General features: G+C 38.9%; 1 protein-coding gene across 2 annotated transcripts; it reads right to left on the reverse strand.

Annotated features, from left to right (window-relative positions):
- Positions 1-1,767: 1,767 nt before the first annotated feature.
- gigyf2 (GRB10 interacting GYF protein 2) lies at positions 1,768-20,901 on the reverse strand. Of its 2 annotated transcripts, none has more exons than XM_055033208.1 (29): positions 20,820-20,901; positions 19,204-19,255; positions 18,861-19,017; positions 18,628-18,723; positions 17,753-17,861; positions 16,748-16,853; positions 16,575-16,615; positions 16,446-16,478; positions 16,220-16,324; positions 15,051-15,262; positions 14,773-14,920; positions 14,196-14,435; positions 13,937-14,109; positions 13,666-13,822; positions 13,400-13,566; positions 12,372-12,466; positions 11,868-11,996; positions 11,159-11,289; positions 10,978-11,078; positions 9,086-9,226; positions 8,843-9,001; positions 8,522-8,767; positions 8,317-8,436; positions 5,497-5,730; positions 4,465-4,661; positions 4,156-4,307; positions 3,860-4,050; positions 2,600-2,741; positions 1,768-2,496 (listed from the first exon to the last, which is right to left on the reverse strand). In XM_055033208.1, exons 2-29 carry the CDS (start codon positions 19,239-19,241, stop codon positions 2,429-2,431), a joined length of 3,888 nt encoding a protein of 1,295 aa, XP_054889183.1. In that variant the 5' UTR covers positions 19,242-19,255; positions 20,820-20,901; the 3' UTR covers positions 1,768-2,428. The 2 variants fall into 2 exon arrangements, with proteins under 2 accessions (XP_054889183.1, XP_054889182.1); XM_055033207.1 differs by having other exon boundaries at positions 16,575-16,636.
- Between the last annotated feature and the right edge of the window lie 86 nt (positions 20,902-20,987).

Below are 20,987 nucleotides of genomic sequence, written 5' to 3' on the forward strand. Positions count from 1 at the left end.
GAATTCAACCGCTTCTCCATTTTGCTTTAGCTTTTAGGTGTCAGCTGACTAGTGATTTGTTTTCATGGCGGTACAACTGACAGCATGCCAGTCTGTGGTTTTCCTTTCCTCTGCTATAAGCAGCCCAATGGACACACGAGTTTTACTTCCTAAGACCTTATCAGATGTTTGTGACGACGCATTGTGGTTTAACGACCAAAAACTAATCTTGGATGTGGAAACAAAGCCACAGTGGAAATAAATGTCAGAAGAAAAATGCCAACTGAAGCAAGGAGCCGGTTAATGTTAAAAAAGTGAAATATTGGGAAGTATTTTGAACTTCATAACTAATCAGATAAAGATTACACAACCGCCATTCATAAATAGTTAAAACTGGATATTTACATACTTTGAGTAAAAAGACAAGTTGTCGTCCCAGTCTGATGGCAAATAGCCCTAAATCTCTCCTATTTTAGCTCAGGATTACAAAAATGTTTATTACTGAATGAAATGTACAAGAAATGTTTTAAGTTACTTTCTTTAAAATCAGAAGCTTAAAAACTGAGACTAATATCCCTTCCAATCAAATAAAATCAGAAAACTTCATGCCTTTAACTGTCTATCACTACACAGCAGTGTTGATGTTAACCTTCAGTCTTACTTCTGCACAGAAGAGATGGGCAGCATGAAGAAATGCACAAATAACAACCTTGAAGACACTTCAATTATTAATTTCCAGATGTAAGCACTGTTCTAAGATTGGTGAAAAATGCTTTGACGAGACATCACTTGTCCAAAACTCAATGGTGTGATGAAAATGTAGAAAGCATGTTAAGTGTATATACATAAATAGGTATCAAAACAACTTTTTTTCTGCCAAGACTCTGTGCAGGTCAGACTTTGAAGGAACAGACAGTAATAGTAATGCATATTTTGTTACGTTTCTCCGGATAGAAAGACGAACCTTTCACAAAAGGTTTTGAAAGATCTTTTTTTGTCATCTACACAGACGTGGCAAAAACTTGTAGTTACTGACGAGCCAGGATGTTGTGTTGGTTTCATTCACCAAACCTTTAACATTACAGCAAAATAGTTTTTGGATCGCCTGCGAGTCCAAGGAGAAAAACTGCGAAATCTTCCAACACCTGCGTTGAGATGAAAACATTCTTTGTGTCCCTGGAAAGACGGCCTTGAGGTCATGCAGATATTCTCCGCCCACTGAGCTGAAAAGCGGGACGTTCAGAACCGCAGGTCAAGGGACCCGGTCCGGTTCATTAGAAGCGGTGACTCAATGAGACTCTTCTCAAGCTGATTTTTCTGGCATCAGAACCTATCGGACCGTGAAGGTTTTCCTCTGGTGAATTCTTTTACTTTTCCCCAAAAAAATACAATTTACATTTCCAGAGGAAGTGGCCATTCAATAGTTAAATCTTTAGTCACTGCAAGAAGCTGTGTATGATCGTTCTCCAATCTTTCAAATTTCAAATTGCCTGCTTAATTATATTTGCTTTAATAACTAATGGTTTATTATGCATTTTAATATACTCATAAAATTTATGTCATTTTTTCTTTTGCAATTAGGCCCCCTACCAAGGAGAACATAAACTTCAGACAAATTTAAAAGCTGAGAGCGATTAATTATGCTTATTTTTAAGACCAAAATAACTTGTAGCAGTATTTGTGTATAGTGTAGTGAGACATTTATTCCCATTTTCCTTATAAGTGTCATGTATTGTAGTGTGGGGATTTGCACATTTGTGGTTTTACTGAATCGTTCAGACACACATGTGAACAGCCCAAACATAAGACTGTTTTATTATTCCATACCGCAATAAAAAAGTATGACTCCAGCAGATCCTTCTCATATATTATAATACAGATGCAGAATTGAAAGTTTATTCTTTTAACAGCCTAGTATTTTACAAGAAATAGATAACTAGTTGGAACTTTTGAACATGTCCTTAAAACAGGACATAAGTGGGCATGAATCCTTGGGCTCTACTTTGCCGTTAGTATCCATGAACAACCAGCTGAACAAATAAGGGGGAAAGGTGAATGAGGGGAGGGGGTGAAGTGAGGGTTTAAAAATAAAACAAAAGTATTTTTTCTATCCTTTAACATGTTATGAAACCCAAATATCCACTCTTAAACAAAATCCACATACTATAGAGCCCAAATTTGACATTTTGTCGGAAGTGTTTTCAAATCAAACTGACGGAAAAAGAGATCTGGCCAATTTGGCTTGGCAGACGGTTCATTCACTAGTTTGCTCCACCTATAGGCCAGTTTGCAAGACAGTGGGGAAAAAAAAAAAAAAAAAAAAGAGAAAAAGATTGATGGGGAAACAACAACAAAAGAAACATTTTTTGGAGACCAGGAGGGGGGTTTAGGTAAAACAGCTGCTGTTCAAACTGGATACAGTCACTGGGATTTGCTCGGCTGCAGTCCCTTACAAGTCCTCCAAGGTTTCGATTTCCCCCATATTCAACCTCTCAGATGATGCATTCACAGAAAAACCTAACATTTGAAAAAGAAAAATGAAAAGAGTAGAGGACTTAGTACACAATAGCGATGAAACCAAGATGTTCTTTCCATTTATTAACTGGACGTTCGAACTCACCTAAAAGGCTTGGGTCTGCTCGGACCATTTTCTGTTTCTTTTTCTTCTTCCCTGAGGTGACCGTCTCAAATCGCTGCTGCTGGCCACTTGTATGGTTGGATTGGTAAATGGCTGAAGATCCCATTCCACCCCACACAGAGTCCTTGAGCAGAAACAGAACATCAGACTAACGAGATCCCAATCATTACCCTGCAGGTGCTTTAAAATTACAAACTGAACCTCCTGCCTTTGCTTAATTCAATCAGATGTCTGCATGAAAGGCTGCTCCACCTCTCACTAAACTATCTCAACAAAAAATGTTATATACATGAATAGCTTGGGATGGATTTAGAACAAACTATTGTTTTATAATTTTACTAATCTTCTGCTCATGTTTTGTCTTACACTTGGGTGCTTTTGGGTGTACAGACTTAAACCACAAAAGGTGATTTCCCAGAGATGTGATGTTAATCTTCTGTTCTTGAGTATGGAACTCATGTGCCGACTCTTTCTGATTCGCTTTTTATTTTGACCCGGATGACTGTATTGGAGCTCACAGCTCCTATCTTGTTTGGATAAATAAATTTTTTACATAACAAAGCTTATATTAAAATGTTGAGTATAGTTAATATTTCAGTTTCCTGTCATTCGGATGTTTCAACATGCAAGAAACACTATGTATACAATATCAGCTATGTGGGTCTGAAACATTTCAGGTTGAGACTCCTTAAGATTAAGAACATTTTTCAGTTCTGCTGCAACTCAACCAGACTGGAAAAAATATGCGCAACGTTTATAGTTAGGCGAGAAAAATAGATGAAGATGTATGACAGTTCTTTAAATTTCTTCTCTTAATTCTCCCTCTTGCTAATTAGTTTATTTTTTCCAAAATAATAATAATAATAATACAATACATCAAGTAGGAGCCAGATAAAAAAATAAATAAAAATGACAATAAAACTGTTCAGGAGTGAAAAACAATAGTCTATTAATCAGAATTACTTATTTAGCTTTTTCATAATGAGACGTTGCAAAAAAAATAAATAAATAAACAAAACAAAACAAAAAATGCATGCAGCGCTTATTTTAGCTGAACACAGCCACTTTAGTTCTTTGGAATGTGTCACCCTGAATGAGTAACTACTCCCAGACAAAGACATCTAATTACGTCAGAGATTGACCTGATTACGAGACAATTTGTTTGGAAATCTAAGCCAAAAGCCACAATGAAACTTTTGGGTTATTGAATAATCACGTAAAGAAATGTTTAGGCTTTTCTACCTGCTGCTGCTTGGCTTGCTGTTGCTTCGGCAGCAACTGTTTTTGTTGATTCGCATTCTGTTTGGCACGACGTTCCAGGAACTGCTTGGCAAAGTCCTTGGACTCAGGAGTGTCCCCCAAATAGGCCCTGACGTAGTCATGCACCTCATAAGGAGAATCCAATTCCTTCAGGAAGGATGCAAACGTTGGAACTGGCAGGAAGACAAATTGCAAAATTATTTGTCACTCAGGCCATCAGGAGAGGTGGATCAGATGTGGTTGGAGCCATTTCCTGAAAGAAATAAATTGGGGTTTACCATCCAGATTGTTGGCTGTGTTGAGCGAGTGCAGGGTTTGCTCACACCACTGCATAAATGTGTCCTGCTGGCTCTTACTAACACCCTGGAACAACTTTAGCAGCTTCTCCTCCTCGTCAACCTTCTTACTGGCTCGCCCACTCAAAGAGTTACTTAATGGAGAGGATAAAAGAACATCGGGTTACTTGTCATATTAACAGTCACTCTAAAAAAGTGTGTATTACTCATATCTTTCAAATGATCAGTCATGTTTTGCCACTACAAGCTCTGACTAAGACAATGTTTTAATTTGGCATGCTAAACAAATACCTGAGGTTGGCGTTGCCTTTGTTGTTCTTCTGGGTGTTGCCTTTTTTGGTCTGGGGAGGCTGCTGGACGGCCTCCTTGATGGCCTCATCCCAGAAGCCCATGTTTGAGTTGTGGGTGTCGCCCCAGATACTGCTGGAGTCGGAGCCCCAGTTGGTGCTGGTATTAACAGACCCCCAAACTGAGTTACTCAGCGATGTCTGTGAGGAGACACATGGTGCTTTAAGGTCAACAATGATTTTCAACATGAATCTCACATTATATGTGATATTTTCACAAAGTTGTCTGAAGCTAATAGCAGGAGTTGATGATTGCCAGGACATGAAATTTGTCTTTTCACGAGTGGGACAGAGAAATTGGATCCACTCAATTCTAACTATAACAATGTTTGACTTTAGAGGTGTGAGGTCATGAGATAGCTTTGGATTTCAGTGAATCATTCTGCAAAAATAATTACTTCCTTGTTCATATTTTAACAATGCTATTTCAAAGCTTGAAAATAACAAGTGAAGTCATGACAAATGGTATGAAATAATATTAACTACTGCTATCAATTGATTACAAAATGTTGTCAGATTAATCACACTTTGGGACTGTAATTAATCACTATGACTAATTTTGTAAGCTTGAACATATAGATGTGCATACATGGACCAATGACGCAACACGAGAAAGTTGAAAAATATTAAACTTTTGTTGCTGTCTGCTGTTGTAGAAAATTTCTCTTTCGCTTTTGTCGCTCGTTGTGTCGAGTCTAAAAAGCGCTCTTCCATGAGAGAGGCTTTTAAGTCAAAATTACAGTTTAATTAATCTGTGTTATGTAATATTAACGAGTACAAAATTTTCTGACCATGACAGCCCTAACCAAACCTACCTAAACAAAATCGATTGATGATCACAGACCTTTTCTTTGACTGCAATGTCAGTGTGTTGAAACATCCATGAAGAGATCAATTTAGTACTTGACCTCAGTACAGAAAGAGGCACTGATGGCGTCACTAACTAAAGCGTGGTGTAATCGACTATGTTACATACGGTTCTGTTTTGAGTTCGGGTCTGTTGGGTGACGGTGGGATGTTGTTGATGTGGCTGCTCCTTCCGCTGCTTCATCTGCTGGGCCTCCTCCCTCTGAATCTCCAGCAAAGACTTGGTGATTACGGGTTGTTTGGCTACATTACCCCAACCGGAGAGCTTGGCATGTGACTGCTGGGCTTGTTGTAGTGCCTGCTGTTGCTGCTGCTTTAGGAGCTCTTGCTGCTGACGTCGCTGCTGTGAGGGTGAGAAGACCACAAAAGTGTTTTTAGCAAGGATAGGTCACACATGAAGTTAATTTATTAGTCGAGAAATTGAGATGTCGCTCTGCTTCCACAGTCTGAGAGGATCATAGAGATCATAGTGAGTTGTCAGGGCGTTTTAGCTAAAAACGCTAAAACTAAACTAAAACATGGAGAATAAACCTAGTGATCAACTTTTTATGTGGATTCGACCACAGCCTCCCAGATTATGGTCAGAAAGGTGAACTGTTTTTCTTATCGTTTAAAAATTGAACAAAAGTTCAGGTGAGGACGTGGACAATATCTTAAGTTTTTCATCTTTAACTCAGATGAGTACTTTATGATGGAGCGTTATCCCCCATAAAAATCATTGTCTTCACGAAACATACAGACTTCTTCCTGTGCTGTTGGGTTGAAGAAAGTGTCTTCTAAAAACTAGTGGAAGGTTCTGGATTTGGTTTTGAGCCCACCTTCACCTTGAAAAGGTTCAACCAGCTCATCTTTAATGATATCTGCCCATACCACTACCCCACCTCCACCTTGTTAATGTCTCATTCGACCCAGGTTTCTTGCGACCCTGTTGACGTCTGTTTCTGACCCACCCACGGGTCAATTCATCTGGTCCATCAAGGCTCCCTCATTTTATCCATAAAATCTTAGAACAATCAGTCTTCAGATATTTTTTAGCTCAGTCAGGTTATCTGGTGGTCAGGTTTGCCTTGGCCATATCTCTGAGATCAGAACATCTTGTACTTCTAGGTATTCGAAGGTAAGTTCACAGTTCTGGCATATAAGAGAACTGGAAGACAGCGAGTTCCTGATGGTATCATGCTCGATTTTTCTCAAATCCTTGGAAGTTAATTTGTTTTGTTTTTTTTCTCGAAAGGTTTCTTGCGACCCTGTTCAGTACTTACAATAAAACTGGAGGTGCACCAATTTATCCGCCAGTTGAGTTCTTTAATTTTGGGAGATTGGAGATTGGTCGATACTTAAATGTGATATGGATCTTTTCCACCAATCTCATCTACCTCAGCAAAGGTCTAAAAATCATCCATTGTACTCTTCTGCTCTCCCATGAAAGAGGCTTAACTAACTGACTGGCCCACCGTGTTATGTTTGCACATTTTCAGTTAATAATACCCCCATTACCAACTCAGTGACTGTCTTGCTAAAGTTTCACAACATTTCAGACAAAAATAAAAAAATCAGAATCGGCAACTCGGGCTTTTTACAGATCAATAAACAGATATCGGTCAGAAAACTGCAGTCGGTGCATCCCAAGACAAAATGTTGTATCACAGTCCAATATCATAATTTCAAGAGTGATGCATCACTCTGAGAGATTTTAGTTAATTTCTGACTATTCGAAATCTGTACATCAATATTGCAATGTTCACCAGTATCAATAGGTATTTTCCTTGTATTGTTGAAATGCAGTCTCTGCTGAGATCAGTCACATCAAATTTTAAGTGATTTGATATGGCTTCAGTTAAAAAAAATAAAATAAAATAAAAAGCTAATTTCTAACATATCGGTCCCACAAACATTACTTGACTGAAATTAACAACTGATGGTTCATTTCCATCTTGTTGCCATTTGAGGAGGCAAGGAGGTATTTGCTTGGTCATAAGACAGCAATAGTGATGCAGCAGAGACATGTGGGGAGTTTAACTAAAGCAGATAAGCAATATCTGCTGGGTGGTCATTTTTCATGTTCTCAAAAGATTATATTGCGAGCAGTAACAGCAATATGAATATCAGCCCAAATCTCAATAGTGTTGCATTTCTCATAAACATATCACCTTGTTTTCCGGACTATAAGTCGCAGTTTTTTTCATAGTTTGGCCAGGGGTGAGAGTTATACTCTGGAGCGACTTATTTGTGGAAATTAACACATCATTTATCATATCACATGTTATTTTTGCAATAAACTGCAAAAGGGTGCGCTGGGCCTGTGTTATTCTACCTTCTGAGAAAGCGGAGTTGTTTAAAAGCGACATCGAGGAAGAAGATTTCATTGCATTTGGTGATTTGGAGAGACACGGATGGTTTGGTAAACTTGTTAGCATGTTATTTATGCTATAGTTATCTGAATAACTCCTAATATGTTATGTTAACATACCAGGCACGTTCTCAGTTCGTTGTTCATGTGTCATGTAATGTTAGCATACAGTACAATTATTCAGCCTGCTGTTGCCTCTATTCTATTTTTATTGCCTTTCAAGATGACATGTCTGTTCTTGGTGTTGGATTTTATCACATAAATTCCCCTCAAAAATGCGACTTACACTTCAATGTATAAGTTGCATATTATATATATGTATTTTTCTTCTTTATTATGCTTTTTATGGCTGGTGCGACTTATAGACCAGAAAATATGGTACTCATAATTTGATCTAATGTGCTTCCGTCTTTCTTTGCCTGTAATACGCAAAGCTGCCAATCAGTAATTTCTGACTGGGAGAAACAAAGCAAAAACACAACAGTTTGTTTTGGAGAGTGTAAGCTAAAGATAACATTCATTTCAAGTTGAAAATTACACAAAAAAGGAGGTCTAGTGCAACATCGTTGTGGGTCTTACCTCCTCACATGCCTGTCGTTCTCGCTCCTCTTCTAGTTTCTGGATCTCGGCCAGTGACAAGGCATTTTGTGTGTGGTTGTGGTTGGCTGACTGCTGACCCCACTTAGAAGATGATGGAAGCTGCAAACCAGGACAAAAAGTTTTCTCAACATTTAGGTCCATTTTGTTCAGTTTTAAACACCTATTGTTGGTAGTGAGTCCTTACCTTCATTTGTGCGAGCTGCTGCTGTTGTTGCTGCTGCTGCTGCAGTCTTCTGAGGGCCTCTTGTTGCTGCTGCCTCTGTCTTTGCAGCTCCTGCTGTCTTTGGGCCTCCTGCTCTCTTCTTTTTTGCTCCTCTTGTTGCTGTGCAAGAGCTGCAGCAGCAGCAGCGGCCTCCTCCTCCATTCGCCTCTTCTCTTCCTCGCGCCTTCTCAATGCATCCAGTTCTTCTTGCTTTCTACGCTCCTCTTCCTGATGAAGAAGAGAGAACTGGATTTATTGAAGCATTTTAATGGAAATCACTGCTTTGAGAATTTATTTATTTACCTGTTTCCGAAGGAACTCTTCCCGTTTCTTTTTCTCCTCTTCTTCCCGCCGTCTTTCCTCCAATCTTCGGAGAGCTTCCTCCTGCGCCTTCCTCTCCTCCTCTTCTTTTTGCCTGCGTTGGGCCTCCTCTTGTTCTCTTTGTAGCCTCAGTGCCTCTTCCTAAAGATCCAATATTAAATCATTGCCATCAAAACAAGTCACTCCTAGACTTCACTCAATTTCAATAAAGTTAAATTGCGCCACCTGTTTTTGCCGAGCCAATTCCTCTTCTTCCAGTCGTTTCCTTTCCTCCTCCTGTCGAGCCCGGAGAGTCTCTTCCAAACGTTTCCTTTCTTCTTCCTCCCGTTTTGCTCTTAACTCTGCCTCCCGTCTCTCCAGATCTAACTACATATTTAAACATAAGTTAAACATCGATATGATCAAAGCTCATTAAACAATTTGAGTAGATCATATTGAAGGTGATGATCAACACCTTCTCTGTTGGCCATAAACCAGTCCCAATAGGAAGGTGCAATTGCAACTATTAAAGTAATTTCACTAAACATTCACATATTTTGTGTACACTTTCAATTTTCCTTTGTCATCACAACTTTTCTGCAAATCTGACCAACGTTTTCTGCATTTCCTTATTTTCGGATAAATCACTAATTCTTTACAGGTCCTCTTAGCGCCCTTTTAATTAAACTTCCTGTTCCATGACAGAAAGTTAAATTTGTGAAGCCAAATGGTAATATCTGTTTTTTTGCCTAACATTCTAAAGATGTTCTGTAGGGTTTGTTTATATTGTCTATGGAGTCTATGTTAACTTGAATGACCAATATTGAAGTCTTCTTTTGCACGTAGTTAATGTTTTGCACTTCAAAATCTTGACTTTTTTGGGAAAGTTATGTGCAGCAATTCAACTTTTTTGTAAGACCATCTATGGCAAAAAAAAAGCTTAAAAAAATTGATAAAAAATTTTTGAAAAACAGATGCTGCAAAATCAGTCATTTTAGGCAGCAGAAATAAAAAAAAACATTGCAATACCCTGGAAGGACTGATAAAGAGACTTGGTGCAAGTCATCCAAGGTAGACTCATCTCCATTGGTCCATTGGTGCCCAATGTGAATTCATTGGGCACCAATGATACAATGAAAGGAACCGAAAAGGCACGGTAAACCCCGCCATAGAGAGCAGCTCCATTGTTATGGTTTTGGAGCAATGAGCTTCCTTCTTTAAAAGTGCTTCTAGATTTCGGCTTGTGGTGACATTTATGTTTGATCGATACATTGTCCCTTTCTAAATAACTACTTCACAATGTAAGGCGAAATACACTTAACATTCACCTATTATTAGCTAAATATATATTTTTAAATCAGCTTGATCAAATAATTACTTGTTCCTGTGTGCATGCATACACATAAAATGAAACCTTGCTCCTGCCCAGATTTCTACTGTATCATTTTAAATACAGCAGCGATTTTTGTGAGAAATCTTGAGCCAAGTTACTGCTGTACAGATATTTGTTATTTCAGAAGCTAAAAGTAGTTTTGCTTTGAAATATCCTGTCATCTCTGATAAGTAGGCAGGCACACAACAGCATTACTTTCTGTCCAAGTCTCCCGTTAAATTTGAGATCCTGAAATAGCAGAACTTTGCTTTCCTTAAGGCACATTTAAGCTATCTCTGTAATAATGTAAAATATTTCGCTGCTTATCATCATTTTGCTCAAGAGTGAACATTTTGCTCAAGAGTGAACAAATACTCTGAAACGACTCCATTCTGTCTGTACCTCCAAAGATTCACTTCAGCATAAACCTGTGTTTGTGATTTGAGACGTCTTGATGCACCACACACTCCGAATAACAGAAAATAATAATGCAGCATGTTTGATAAATCAGGGCCACTGACACAGTTGAAGCGCAGCATTTGAAATGTGTGATCTACAAACATCAGCTAGCAATTCTTATTTAGTCAGCAGAATTATCTACACATTTGTCCAGGAAAACGATTTCTGGAATACATTTCACAACTACCCATTGTGAAATGTACATTAGTTATTTCAGATTTCAAAATAGCAAATTTTAAAGCTAAATTTAACACTGAGGAATCTTTAAATGCCAGAAAGAACTAAAGTCTGATGAGGTGATGCTTACCTTTGCAGACCTTGCCTTCTCAAACTGCTGCATCTGCTCAATAGTTGGAGCTTGTGCCACTGAGTCTATTGGCAAATCCCATACACTGCTGCCTTCCCAGGCTGTGTGCAAGAAATTATCTATGTAACTGATTTGTTTCTGCAACAGCAAATGCAGCTGAACACCAAAAGCAGAAACTCACTGTTTGTAGCAGCCTGTTGTAGGTTTGGTGTGCAGGGGGCCTGAGAAGAGGGATTCTGCATTTCCCACACCGAACCCGAGTCAGGGACTGACAGGGATCGGGTAACAGGAGGTAGAAGACTGTCAGAAGCACTACAAAAACACAGGGAACAAAAGCGGAAATTAATACACCACTATTGAAAATTGTGCCAGACATGTAAATCCCAATTGTCATCTTAGTGTCAACGTGTGAATTATTGCAATTACCAACGGCTGATTGGTTGCAATACTTAGTAGGCTACAATATTTCAGGGGTCGTGTGTTAAAATTTTCCATTTGAGCACATATATTGACACCTGATATCAGACTTATTAAGTGAGATCAGAAAGCACAGGAGAACGGTGAAAGCGTTGTGATATTACAAAGAAAGCAAATGAGAAGAAAAATGTAGGTTAAACATAATCTATATTTTCACAATATTTAGCAGTATTGCATTGTTCAAGAGATCAAGCAGAAGAACATAAGCTAAATATGGACTTCGAGCAAGGGAATTGAAAATGTTGGTAGCACTTTATTTGAAGGGGGTCTGCATAAGACTGACATAATACCATCATAAACATGATGAAATCTTATGTTGTCATGAAGTGTCATTGGTAAAAAAAATTGACACTTTTGGAAAGTTGACCCCTTTAATGCAACTTTTTACGCCCCTTCAAAGTGTTGCTCCCAACCTTATCTTTAGAGCTTGGTATTGCTGCAGAAGCATGTTGATCTGCTGTTGGTGCTGCTGCTGCTGTTGGACAGGAGCTGAGTTGAGAGCTAAAGTTTTCTGCTGGGCCAACGCCTGGGCATACTGTTGCCTATTCAGGAGCAAAACAAGAAACAAAGAGAAAGAGGAAACAAAGTCAGGAACTGAATAACTTAACATGTGATGGTAAAGGATTCAATTTCATTATGTTGAGTAAGTTCTAATCCAGAGACATGCTTAATTTGACTTCTGTAGTTGAGAGTTTGGAAGCAGGAGGGACATGACAACATATGCCTGCAATACAAGCAAGACAAGGCCCAACAAATTCCATGTTCATTGTTTTGCTATCAACTTAACCCACTCAATACCTGGGAATCCCATCTGTTTCATACATTGGTCTACAGTTTGTATGGTTTAAAATAAAATGCAGATGTTTGTGTAGAGAAAGAAAACAAATTTGCTTGCTTGCAGAGAGAGTCTAACATACCTGAGGAGGTATTGATATTGCAGCTGCTGCAGCTGGTAAAGGTTGAGAGCAGTGAGCTCCTGCTGTCTCTTTAACCTCTCCTGGTCACCATCAGCCTGCAACACATAGAAGGATCAAAGAACAGATCACAGCGGTGTCAAAAAAATAAATGAATAAAATAAATGACTGTTATTTGCAGTCCTAACATATTCCTTAGAAGGACTAAAACGTTACATGCTCTGAGATCAGAGCAAAGGCTTAATGTGAAGGTTAAACTACATTGTTTTAATTTCTACCATCAATATTACACTTTCAGAAAATATTTCAAACTCTCAAGCTAAGTGAGTTTGCATCATGGGACAACAGTAAATTCAAAATAATTTTGCTTCATAAAAATAAAATGGGAAAAAATTGGATGTACTCTAATGCCATCTACAGGCCAGTGCCTGGTACTAAAGAAAACGAAACCTGAAAAGCCTTCAAGCAAATCAAACTGGTTTAACATTAGACTCACCACAGAGCTGCATAATTAAGTTCCTGGAAACTCTTGTTCCTCAACAAGCTCTATGTTGAAACTACCCATTGTTCATTCTGGAGTTCTAAGAAGCATAACAGCCTCTGACAACAATGCATAAAATATTGCTTTACAAGATACTTTCAGTCTTCATTTGTAAATATTTATAAAATCTAAAGGAGCTGCAGAGAGGACTTGTATTTATCAGCATTAGTAAAAAAACGATAAAAAACAGTTCAAGTCAAATGAATTGTGGCTAAGAATAGCTGGCAGAATGAAAAGGTCAAATATTTGTGAACGAAGCAGCTAATAATGCCTGACAAGATATCAAGCACATAATCTATATTTAGCTCCCAGGTTGGTAATGAAAATTTCCTCTCAGCTTGACTGTTTAAGAAAAACAGCTGATTTGAGTCCTTATTTTTGTGTGCTGGCACACAAAAATAACAGTAAAATAACAGTAACACAGGCTTCAAGTTATCACTTCCCAAACTTTGTAAAACATCAGTCACTTGGACTTTGAAGGGGTTCCTACTTGTAGTGGTGGCGGTGCGGGGCCTGGAGTAAAGGGCACCCTCCCCCAAATCTTCATCATCTCTCCCAAAGGTTGGAACACTTCATCACAGCCTCTTTTGACCAACAAAGACATGGTGAAGTAACCAGCCTGAAACCAGTCAGACATCTCGTGATTGTTGAACGGACCTGAGGATGTAAAAGTGATTTGGGGGTCCAAATGAGACATGTTGTGAAAAACAATATGATGTTGAAATGTAGAGCACATTGAACTCCCTGCCTTCTCACCCTGTATCTCCCCCTGTGGATCTTTGTAAAACCACTTGAGAGCAGCTTCGTGAGTAAGTGGCAGGCCTGCAGGTTTAGGCTTCTCTGAAGTCTTTGCTGCAAGTCTGTCATCATCCACCCCGCTGTCCTGGAGGTATGCTACCATCTTTTCTGCCTCCTAGAAAAGCATAATATATCATTTTAACTCACCCTAAAATATACACATCTGTAGTGTAACATTATTCAGAACAGTATTTGATGACAACTTCCAGCACAATTTATAGAGACTTACTTGTTCAAAGTGTTTCAGGCCCTCATCTTCATCAGTGTCATGCCTCACTGTGGTGGGCCTGCTTATAGGTGCTATTATATTTGATGTGTAGGGTAAAGCATTATTTATTACCACAGAGATTTCAATGGGTTTCTGCTGTGGTAGATGAACAGTGGATGACGGAGCAGAAACCTCTGCATGAAACAGACATAAACAGAAAGTGTCAGTTGCAGGGTGCGCGCAGAAAGCAGTTTATTTTCGATAGGAAATAAAGTCCCACCGGGCAGGTTGGTAGAAATGTGGGTCATGGGGTGCGACTCCAGGAGACTACTAGACATGGGAATACGAAGCGGTGCTTTGCAGGGCTCTGGTGGGAGCTCCAGGGGCGGGTGGCGCTCAGTCTCATCTGTTCTGCTGGGGTGCTTTGGAGACAAATTCTGAGGAGGGGGCTGCGATTCTGAGACTGCTGAAGCCATGGCTGGACCAAGAGACAGACCATCTTCTGACATTCTGGCCGAGTCTGAAACAAAAAAGAAATAAAAAAACAACAAAGTGGATAAGTTGGTTGATTTTTTCCAACAACAGACACACCTGACTTGAGTCAGCTCAAAAGAGTAGCTCTTTGTTCTCTCACCCTTTAAACTTCTGGTTTAGTCTTTTCAAATCAAAACAACAATTCAGACACTCCTTTAATGTGACAGAAGATTTTTTATAAGAACAAAATATAGTAGAAGATAAATTTTGTTTTACAGAGAGACTCCATTTTGAAATAAATGAATTTCTTGCCGATTTCTATTTAGATGCACCAGTTTATGTAAAAGCAAAACTAAATCTAAAATGATGATTATTTTACTGACCTTTTCGATCAGGTTCTCTTTTGGCTTCTTTTTCTGTCTCTTTGGTCTCCCTGCGTAAATTATCTTCCTCCTCCAGGCCCTCATCACACTCTTCCAAAGGCCTAAAGTCAAGTTCTGCTTCTTCTGGGATCGGTTCCTTTGACGCTTTCTGATAGAAAAAGAGAGAATATTTCAACAAAAGTTGACACCATCATCATCCTAGAAGCCTCAATGATGACATTTCATTTTCAAATGTGAAATGACAGGAAGTAAATATTTAACTGTTTTTCATATCTTACCTTTAGAGAAAGAAAAGCTCCTGAGGAATCAAATGTTCCAGCTTCTTCGTCTGCGTCCTCCAGACACCACTCTGGTAAGCTGTCTCGCTCGTCCTCCAGGCTGCCGCTGCCTGACCTTGGTCTCCTGTAGCCGCGCTCCTCTTCTCTGGCGTCAAATGGGAAGCGCCGACGTTGGTCTGGATGTTCCCGCCACCCTGCAGACCGAGGCCCATCTAGGAAAAATGTAACAATAAAAAAAATAAAATGTCAGTCACATGTTCAAACAAAAATAAAGATAATAAAACTGGATTTCTTCCATATTCTGTGTGCATTTTGTGATAATGTAAATGCAACTAAAGCTTGGTGATTAATACAGATATATCTCCAAGGCAAGAACTCAATCAGAGGTAAGCTCTTTCACTCTTTTAGCTATCTCTTCATCAAAGAAAAGTACAATAATAAATAACATCTCAGAATGTTTTTCACAGTTGGTGATGCCTCAAGTCTTAAAAAATCCTTCCTGACCAGGGAAACGTGCAAATTTTGTCTTCACAAAAACTGCATGCGCAAGTAGTTGCATTTCATGTTGAAATGCTTATTCTTATTTTTTTAATTTTTCGAGGCAGTCTTTTTAAATCAAATAAAAAATGGTACATATCTCAAATGAAGAGTTTATTTTCCTAACTTAAGGAGAATCAATTAGAGAATCAATAAGGAATCTGATTGCTAAGTGAGACTGCTAATTGAATCTGTATCGCTAAATCCTCATCAGTTCTCATCGATAGTAAAAAGTAACTGTGTTGGTTACTTTTGTTTTAATCATGGACTATTACTTGAATATTACTTGAAACAGTTCCCTCTTTTCAAAAACAGTCTGATATGTGCAACTGACTGCACTTCTTGCAGAAAAGATTCTAATTTTATGTTTTCAAAAATAAAGCAAGATATTCAAAATTCCTTATTATGTAAGTTTATATTCTTTGACACAAGTGTACTTTTCACCCAGTGATAAGCCCAGGGTCATAAAACAAATAGGACATAATCCACCAATCCATTTAACAAAGATGATTCTTCCAAGATGATGTATAGGTGACATGGCTCACACAGTGCCCCCTCGGGGTCAGGAGGGCACAACCGATCATTGTCCCGACAAGAACCTACCAGGCGCCAGCCCCCCTCATAATCCTCACCGTTCTGTTCGTCACGAGAAGTACGCCAGTTCTCACTCTCTGAACGTGTAAACTCGTGCTTCCTGGGTAGACCTGTCCCTCCGTCCTCGTAGGTGCCTGGTCGGGCTTTAAAACGACCAGGTAGAAATTAAGCAAGGATCATGACATAAACACTAAACAAGAGGCAACACGTAATTTACCCCCAAATTTTCAGTGAATAACTTTAATTTCTGTGAAGCACACTTACTGTGATTGATCTGAAAATGCCCAGGAGCAGCTTCTGGTATGTGCAAAGACAAAAAACAAGTTGGTGAAGCAGTTTGTATGCCAAGATACACACATATTGATTATTTGAGCTACAAAATGTGACACCAACCTGGGTCTTTTCGACCTGGCTTTTCAAATCTTCTATCTCCCCTGGTGGAAAAAAAGTCATCACTAAAAAGGAGCAGATCAGTCAAAAACAAATCTCATTCCACATTTGTATTGGTCAAAACAATGCTTGATGTTGCCACAAACACTAGGCACCAGAAAGTCATGTTCCAATACCTTTCTTCCCAGCTTTGAGAGCGGTGAATTTCCCTCCCTCCACGACCAAAACCTTCCACATCGTCAAAACTTCTTTGGTAAAACCCTCCATCACCTCTTCCCCGCCCTAAAAGTTAAAAGTACGGAAAGTAGGAGACGATATTTTATCATAAATGGGAAATGAACATAGGACACGTGAAGTGAGGTTGAAGTTCTGGATGCTTTACCTAACGACAACTTTAAGTTGTTTAAGTTACCAAAACACATGAAAATATCCTTACAACCTCTTTAGCTTTGCGAAGAGAGGGAACATGAACCTGTAAAGAGAATAAGGTTGGTCTACTCCCAACATTTTCTTGTGGGTTTTGCACCACCACCTTTATTTGCACAACAAACAAACTTCAAGTCAGAATGACCATGACTGTCCCAAAGTGCAGTCTGACAGCTAAACCAAAAAAGAAAAAAATGCCAGATGGCCAGTCCACTCCTGCTTGTGACAAAGCAGGAGCAAAACTGAACACATGTGCTGCTTGTTAGCTTCTACAAGTCAATTTACTGTTAGCAATGTAAAGTAGAATGTCAAGAGCACATGAGCTTAAATTCTGATTGTCAACAATGTATTTACTAAAGTTAGGTTGAGACAGACCAACAGGCTCCCTTCCTAACAAACTGAAAACCACCGGGGCAAAGTACTTTAAGCCCTGGAACTGTGGTAAAAAAAAATAAAAAAATCACTGTGTTTAAAAGGAAGTTTAGTCTTTCATGGGACTGATGACCTCAAACAGCTGAGGTTTAGGTATGCCGGGTAAGCACAACAACTAGAGAGGGGTAATGATACACCCCATGCCTCAAAGTGTGGGAAAAATGATGGGCTGCCAAAAGGAATCTTAACCATCTACAGTTGTTTTCTCCCTGAAGCCCCACAAGATCAGCAACTCAGCAAATGAAATATGTGTCTTACATCTGCTTTTGAAGTCACCCCCAGAGGTTTGACACCACAGCGTACGGTCTTTGTTCAATTCCTACCTCTACCTCTAGATGTACTACGGCCTCTTGGTGCTCCAGCTATGGGTCCACCGCCTCGCCCTGTCAGCCGGAGTACAGCTGCGCTGTTTACAGACATAGAAAAATTTCTCTGCAGATATAAAGAGAGGGAGAGGGAGAAGAGAGCAAACAGTGAATACTTCAGATTGCTCTTTTGCTCATATCTTTATGACTAATTTATGAATGAACCTAAATAATACATTTTTCTTACAGAAAAAAAATCTTTTTGCAATTGACATTAATATCCAACACATATCATAACAATTTTAAGTTTTGCACTCAATAGTTTTCACATAAATGTCTAACATTTGTGTAAAAAGTATCATTTGTAGTTTTACAAAAACAAAAAATTCACCTGCATTCAGAATGTCAAATATGAAGAAACTTACAAATCTAATTACATCATAATTACAATGCCAAAAGCAAAGTACACACAGATCCACAATATGTTATTGTTATACTATGCATCTATTTGGAAAAGCTATCCAGGGGAAAACTCAGCATACACAGAAATTTATGGAAAACGCTATGTAACTTTTAGCATTTTAAAAAACTTAAAACGGCTAAAGTAAGTAAAGTTTAACATCATTAATTATTATTAGAAGTCAACATGATTGAAGTATCTGAATTATCAACTGGCCTAAAGTAGGTCAAGCCTGATATGCTTTCTTAGAATGACTGCAACACCGACATCTGTTGTCATTGTTGCAGTTAGGTGATGAAAATTGTGTAGTTTCGCCTCATGTCGTCCACCTCTTCTTCTCACAAACCAAACATTTCGCCCTCCACCTTCTTGCAAAACTATTTTGTGACTGGTCAGAAATTTGTGAGTGTGTTTGTTTGTCAGGCTTTTCTACCTGTTCTTCCTCCGTAAAAGACACAAGTGCCAGAGGCGGCAAAGGTTCTTCTTGCAATATGGGTAGAAACTCCTTATCATGGAGATCTATAGGGATCTGGAAGAGAGGAAAAGGCATTTTTGTTTCTAAAAGATTCTAAACTAAGGAAAACATGCATCTCATTATGGATTTAATATTTTTATGTAAATCAATACTGATTGAGCGAAAGATACAGGTGCTGCAAAAATATTCACCTTGTTGTCCTTTACATAAAGTGCTAACATTTCTTCTCTCCCATAACGATAGTCTGCAAGTTTATACTTTGGCAATGCAGGTGAGAGTGGGGGAGAAGTAACAGCATTGCTGCTTCCACCGCCACCGCCGCCCCCACCTCCAGACAGGGCACGGAGCCTTGCAGAGAAAGAAAATGTTGTTAGGCAAAATGGTCAAAAAAAAAACAAAAAAAAACAAGAGACAGCAGTTCGCAAGACTGAACATGTATGGGAACGCTGCAGGAGCATCAAAAAGAGAGCTCATGTCAGAACAAAAAAAAAATTGACTGTCATCATGTTCAACCATTCATGTCTGTTTAATTACCATTCAGGTCCAAAGTTAAGTGTCTGGGTTTCGGCCATTTTTCCTTGACGTTCTTCAAACATGCAAAGAAAAAGAAGAGATTATCATCCATTTATTTCTAACAAGTACAAATCAAATGTATTCATTTGATTCCCAAGATAAAGTTTTAGAAACAATTATTTTAATCTTGTTTATATTACAGTTACAATAATTCTAAATAACCATTAACCATATTTTGATCATTATCAGAAAGGGCATTTACACCCTTTTATTTACAAAGTTATTTTTCTCATTAGAAATAAACTTAATAGTTATTGCATCCAATATATATGGCCCATTCCAAGAGAGCATAAACAGTTTAATCTGCTATTTTAGGAAGCCTCCCTGGGCGCAATGCAGGCCCACTACCTGCACTTGATAACAGAGATGCCCTTATCTTAAACAAATAAGGTTTCACTCCTTGAAAAAGAATTATGAACTGACAATAATTATATATATTACATCAGCTTGACAGCAAAGCACTCCAATGAAAGGCTTCTTCAAATGGCATGCACAAATATTTACTACTGCCATATGAAATCCTGGACAAGTTAGTTAGAGTATTTCTCCACTTAAAGAGAATTAATAAACCAACTCAAAATGAGATGGAAACATCTATGGGAAGTTACACATGTGTTTTGCTCATTTCGCAATGTTTACATAAATCAATTGTTTCGACAGACTTTGCATGACATGACCGAAACGGTTTGAAACAAAAACTGTTGAAATCGGTAAAAGACAACTCGGTAATTGGAGCAATACACTTTTGAGAAGAGCTCAAAGTTCGTCAGAGAAGAAGAAGATAAATTAGTATTTTATTACTCCTGTTTATGATAAAAACTTCAATCCCTAAGCGAAAGTTATTTCATATCAGCCACTGCGACCAATCCAGCTACTTAACATCAGATTGCAGTTAACCATAAAGGGGAACGCTCAGTTTGAACACTGAAAGTTGCTTTAAAAGGTTAAACAGAAATAACCCTAACTGCGATGTCAGATGAAGCGAGTTAGGTTTTTTAGGTTCAACAACTCAACAGAAAACTTTATTCGACGTCAATCACGTTGTTATGTGAACTGAGCGTACAATAATGTATAAACTGTAGCTTAGCCGCGCACTCGAAGTTAAAGTACTCTTTAGCTGCATGCTGTTACCTCAATGTATTTTTCCAACCAACACGAGAGCCAGTTGTGTTAGCACGTTAGCTTAAGGTTCTTTAGCCCAAGGGTGGCAAAGTATACGATTGTATTCATACGTTGATAATTATTTCAATGTTATTTTTATGTGTTTGATATATTTCGCACGAGCACCACTGAACTGGAGGTTAATTTATATATTTAACAGCAGAAGCTTGTAGCTTGTAGCTGCACGCGGCCCTCCCGAGCAGCCTGGTTTCACAGCGGTGTTTCTTCGTCAAGCTGTACCGGACCCAGCGCGACCCAACCCGAACGCCAACACACTCTATCTCGATGCTGCAAAGCCAAGTCAACATGGTAGCTTAAACGGCACCCCCGGCCGTGAGAACATGCCTCTTTCATATGGGACTTAAGTCAAATGTATAAATATTCCTGGCTGGTGTATGAAACTTTGGCTGTCTTACCTCTGGTGGCTGTGACAGCTCAGGGTTTGTATGCGTGTTGTTGAGTGGCTCTCTCTCTTCGTTTTCCACAAGATGGCTGAGTCTGGGTCACATGACAATACACATAAACCCGTATGCAGTGGACAGATTTGCTGACTAGTACGAAGTGGTAATGATTACTCCCTAAAT

Source organism: Poeciliopsis prolifica, unplaced genomic scaffold (assembly GCF_027474105.1).
Source record: "Poeciliopsis prolifica strain line A6 unplaced genomic scaffold, Auburn_PproV2 SCAFFOLD008, whole genome shotgun sequence".
Classification (NCBI taxonomy): Eukaryota; Metazoa; Chordata; class Actinopteri; order Cyprinodontiformes; family Poeciliidae; genus Poeciliopsis; species Poeciliopsis prolifica.

Coding starts and splice junctions, on each gene's coding strand:
- gigyf2 (XM_055033207.1), bottom strand. CDS start 19,241: ATGGCCGAAACCCAGACACTTAACTTTGGACCTGAATG. Junction 18,724..18,860: donor TTTATGTAAAGGACAACAAG/GTGAATATTTTT, acceptor CCTCTCTTCCAG/ATCCCTATAGATCTCCATGA. Junction 9,002..9,085: donor AATTGGCTCGGCAAAAACAG/GTGGCGCAATTT, acceptor TTGGATCTTTAG/GAAGAGGCACTGAGGCTACA.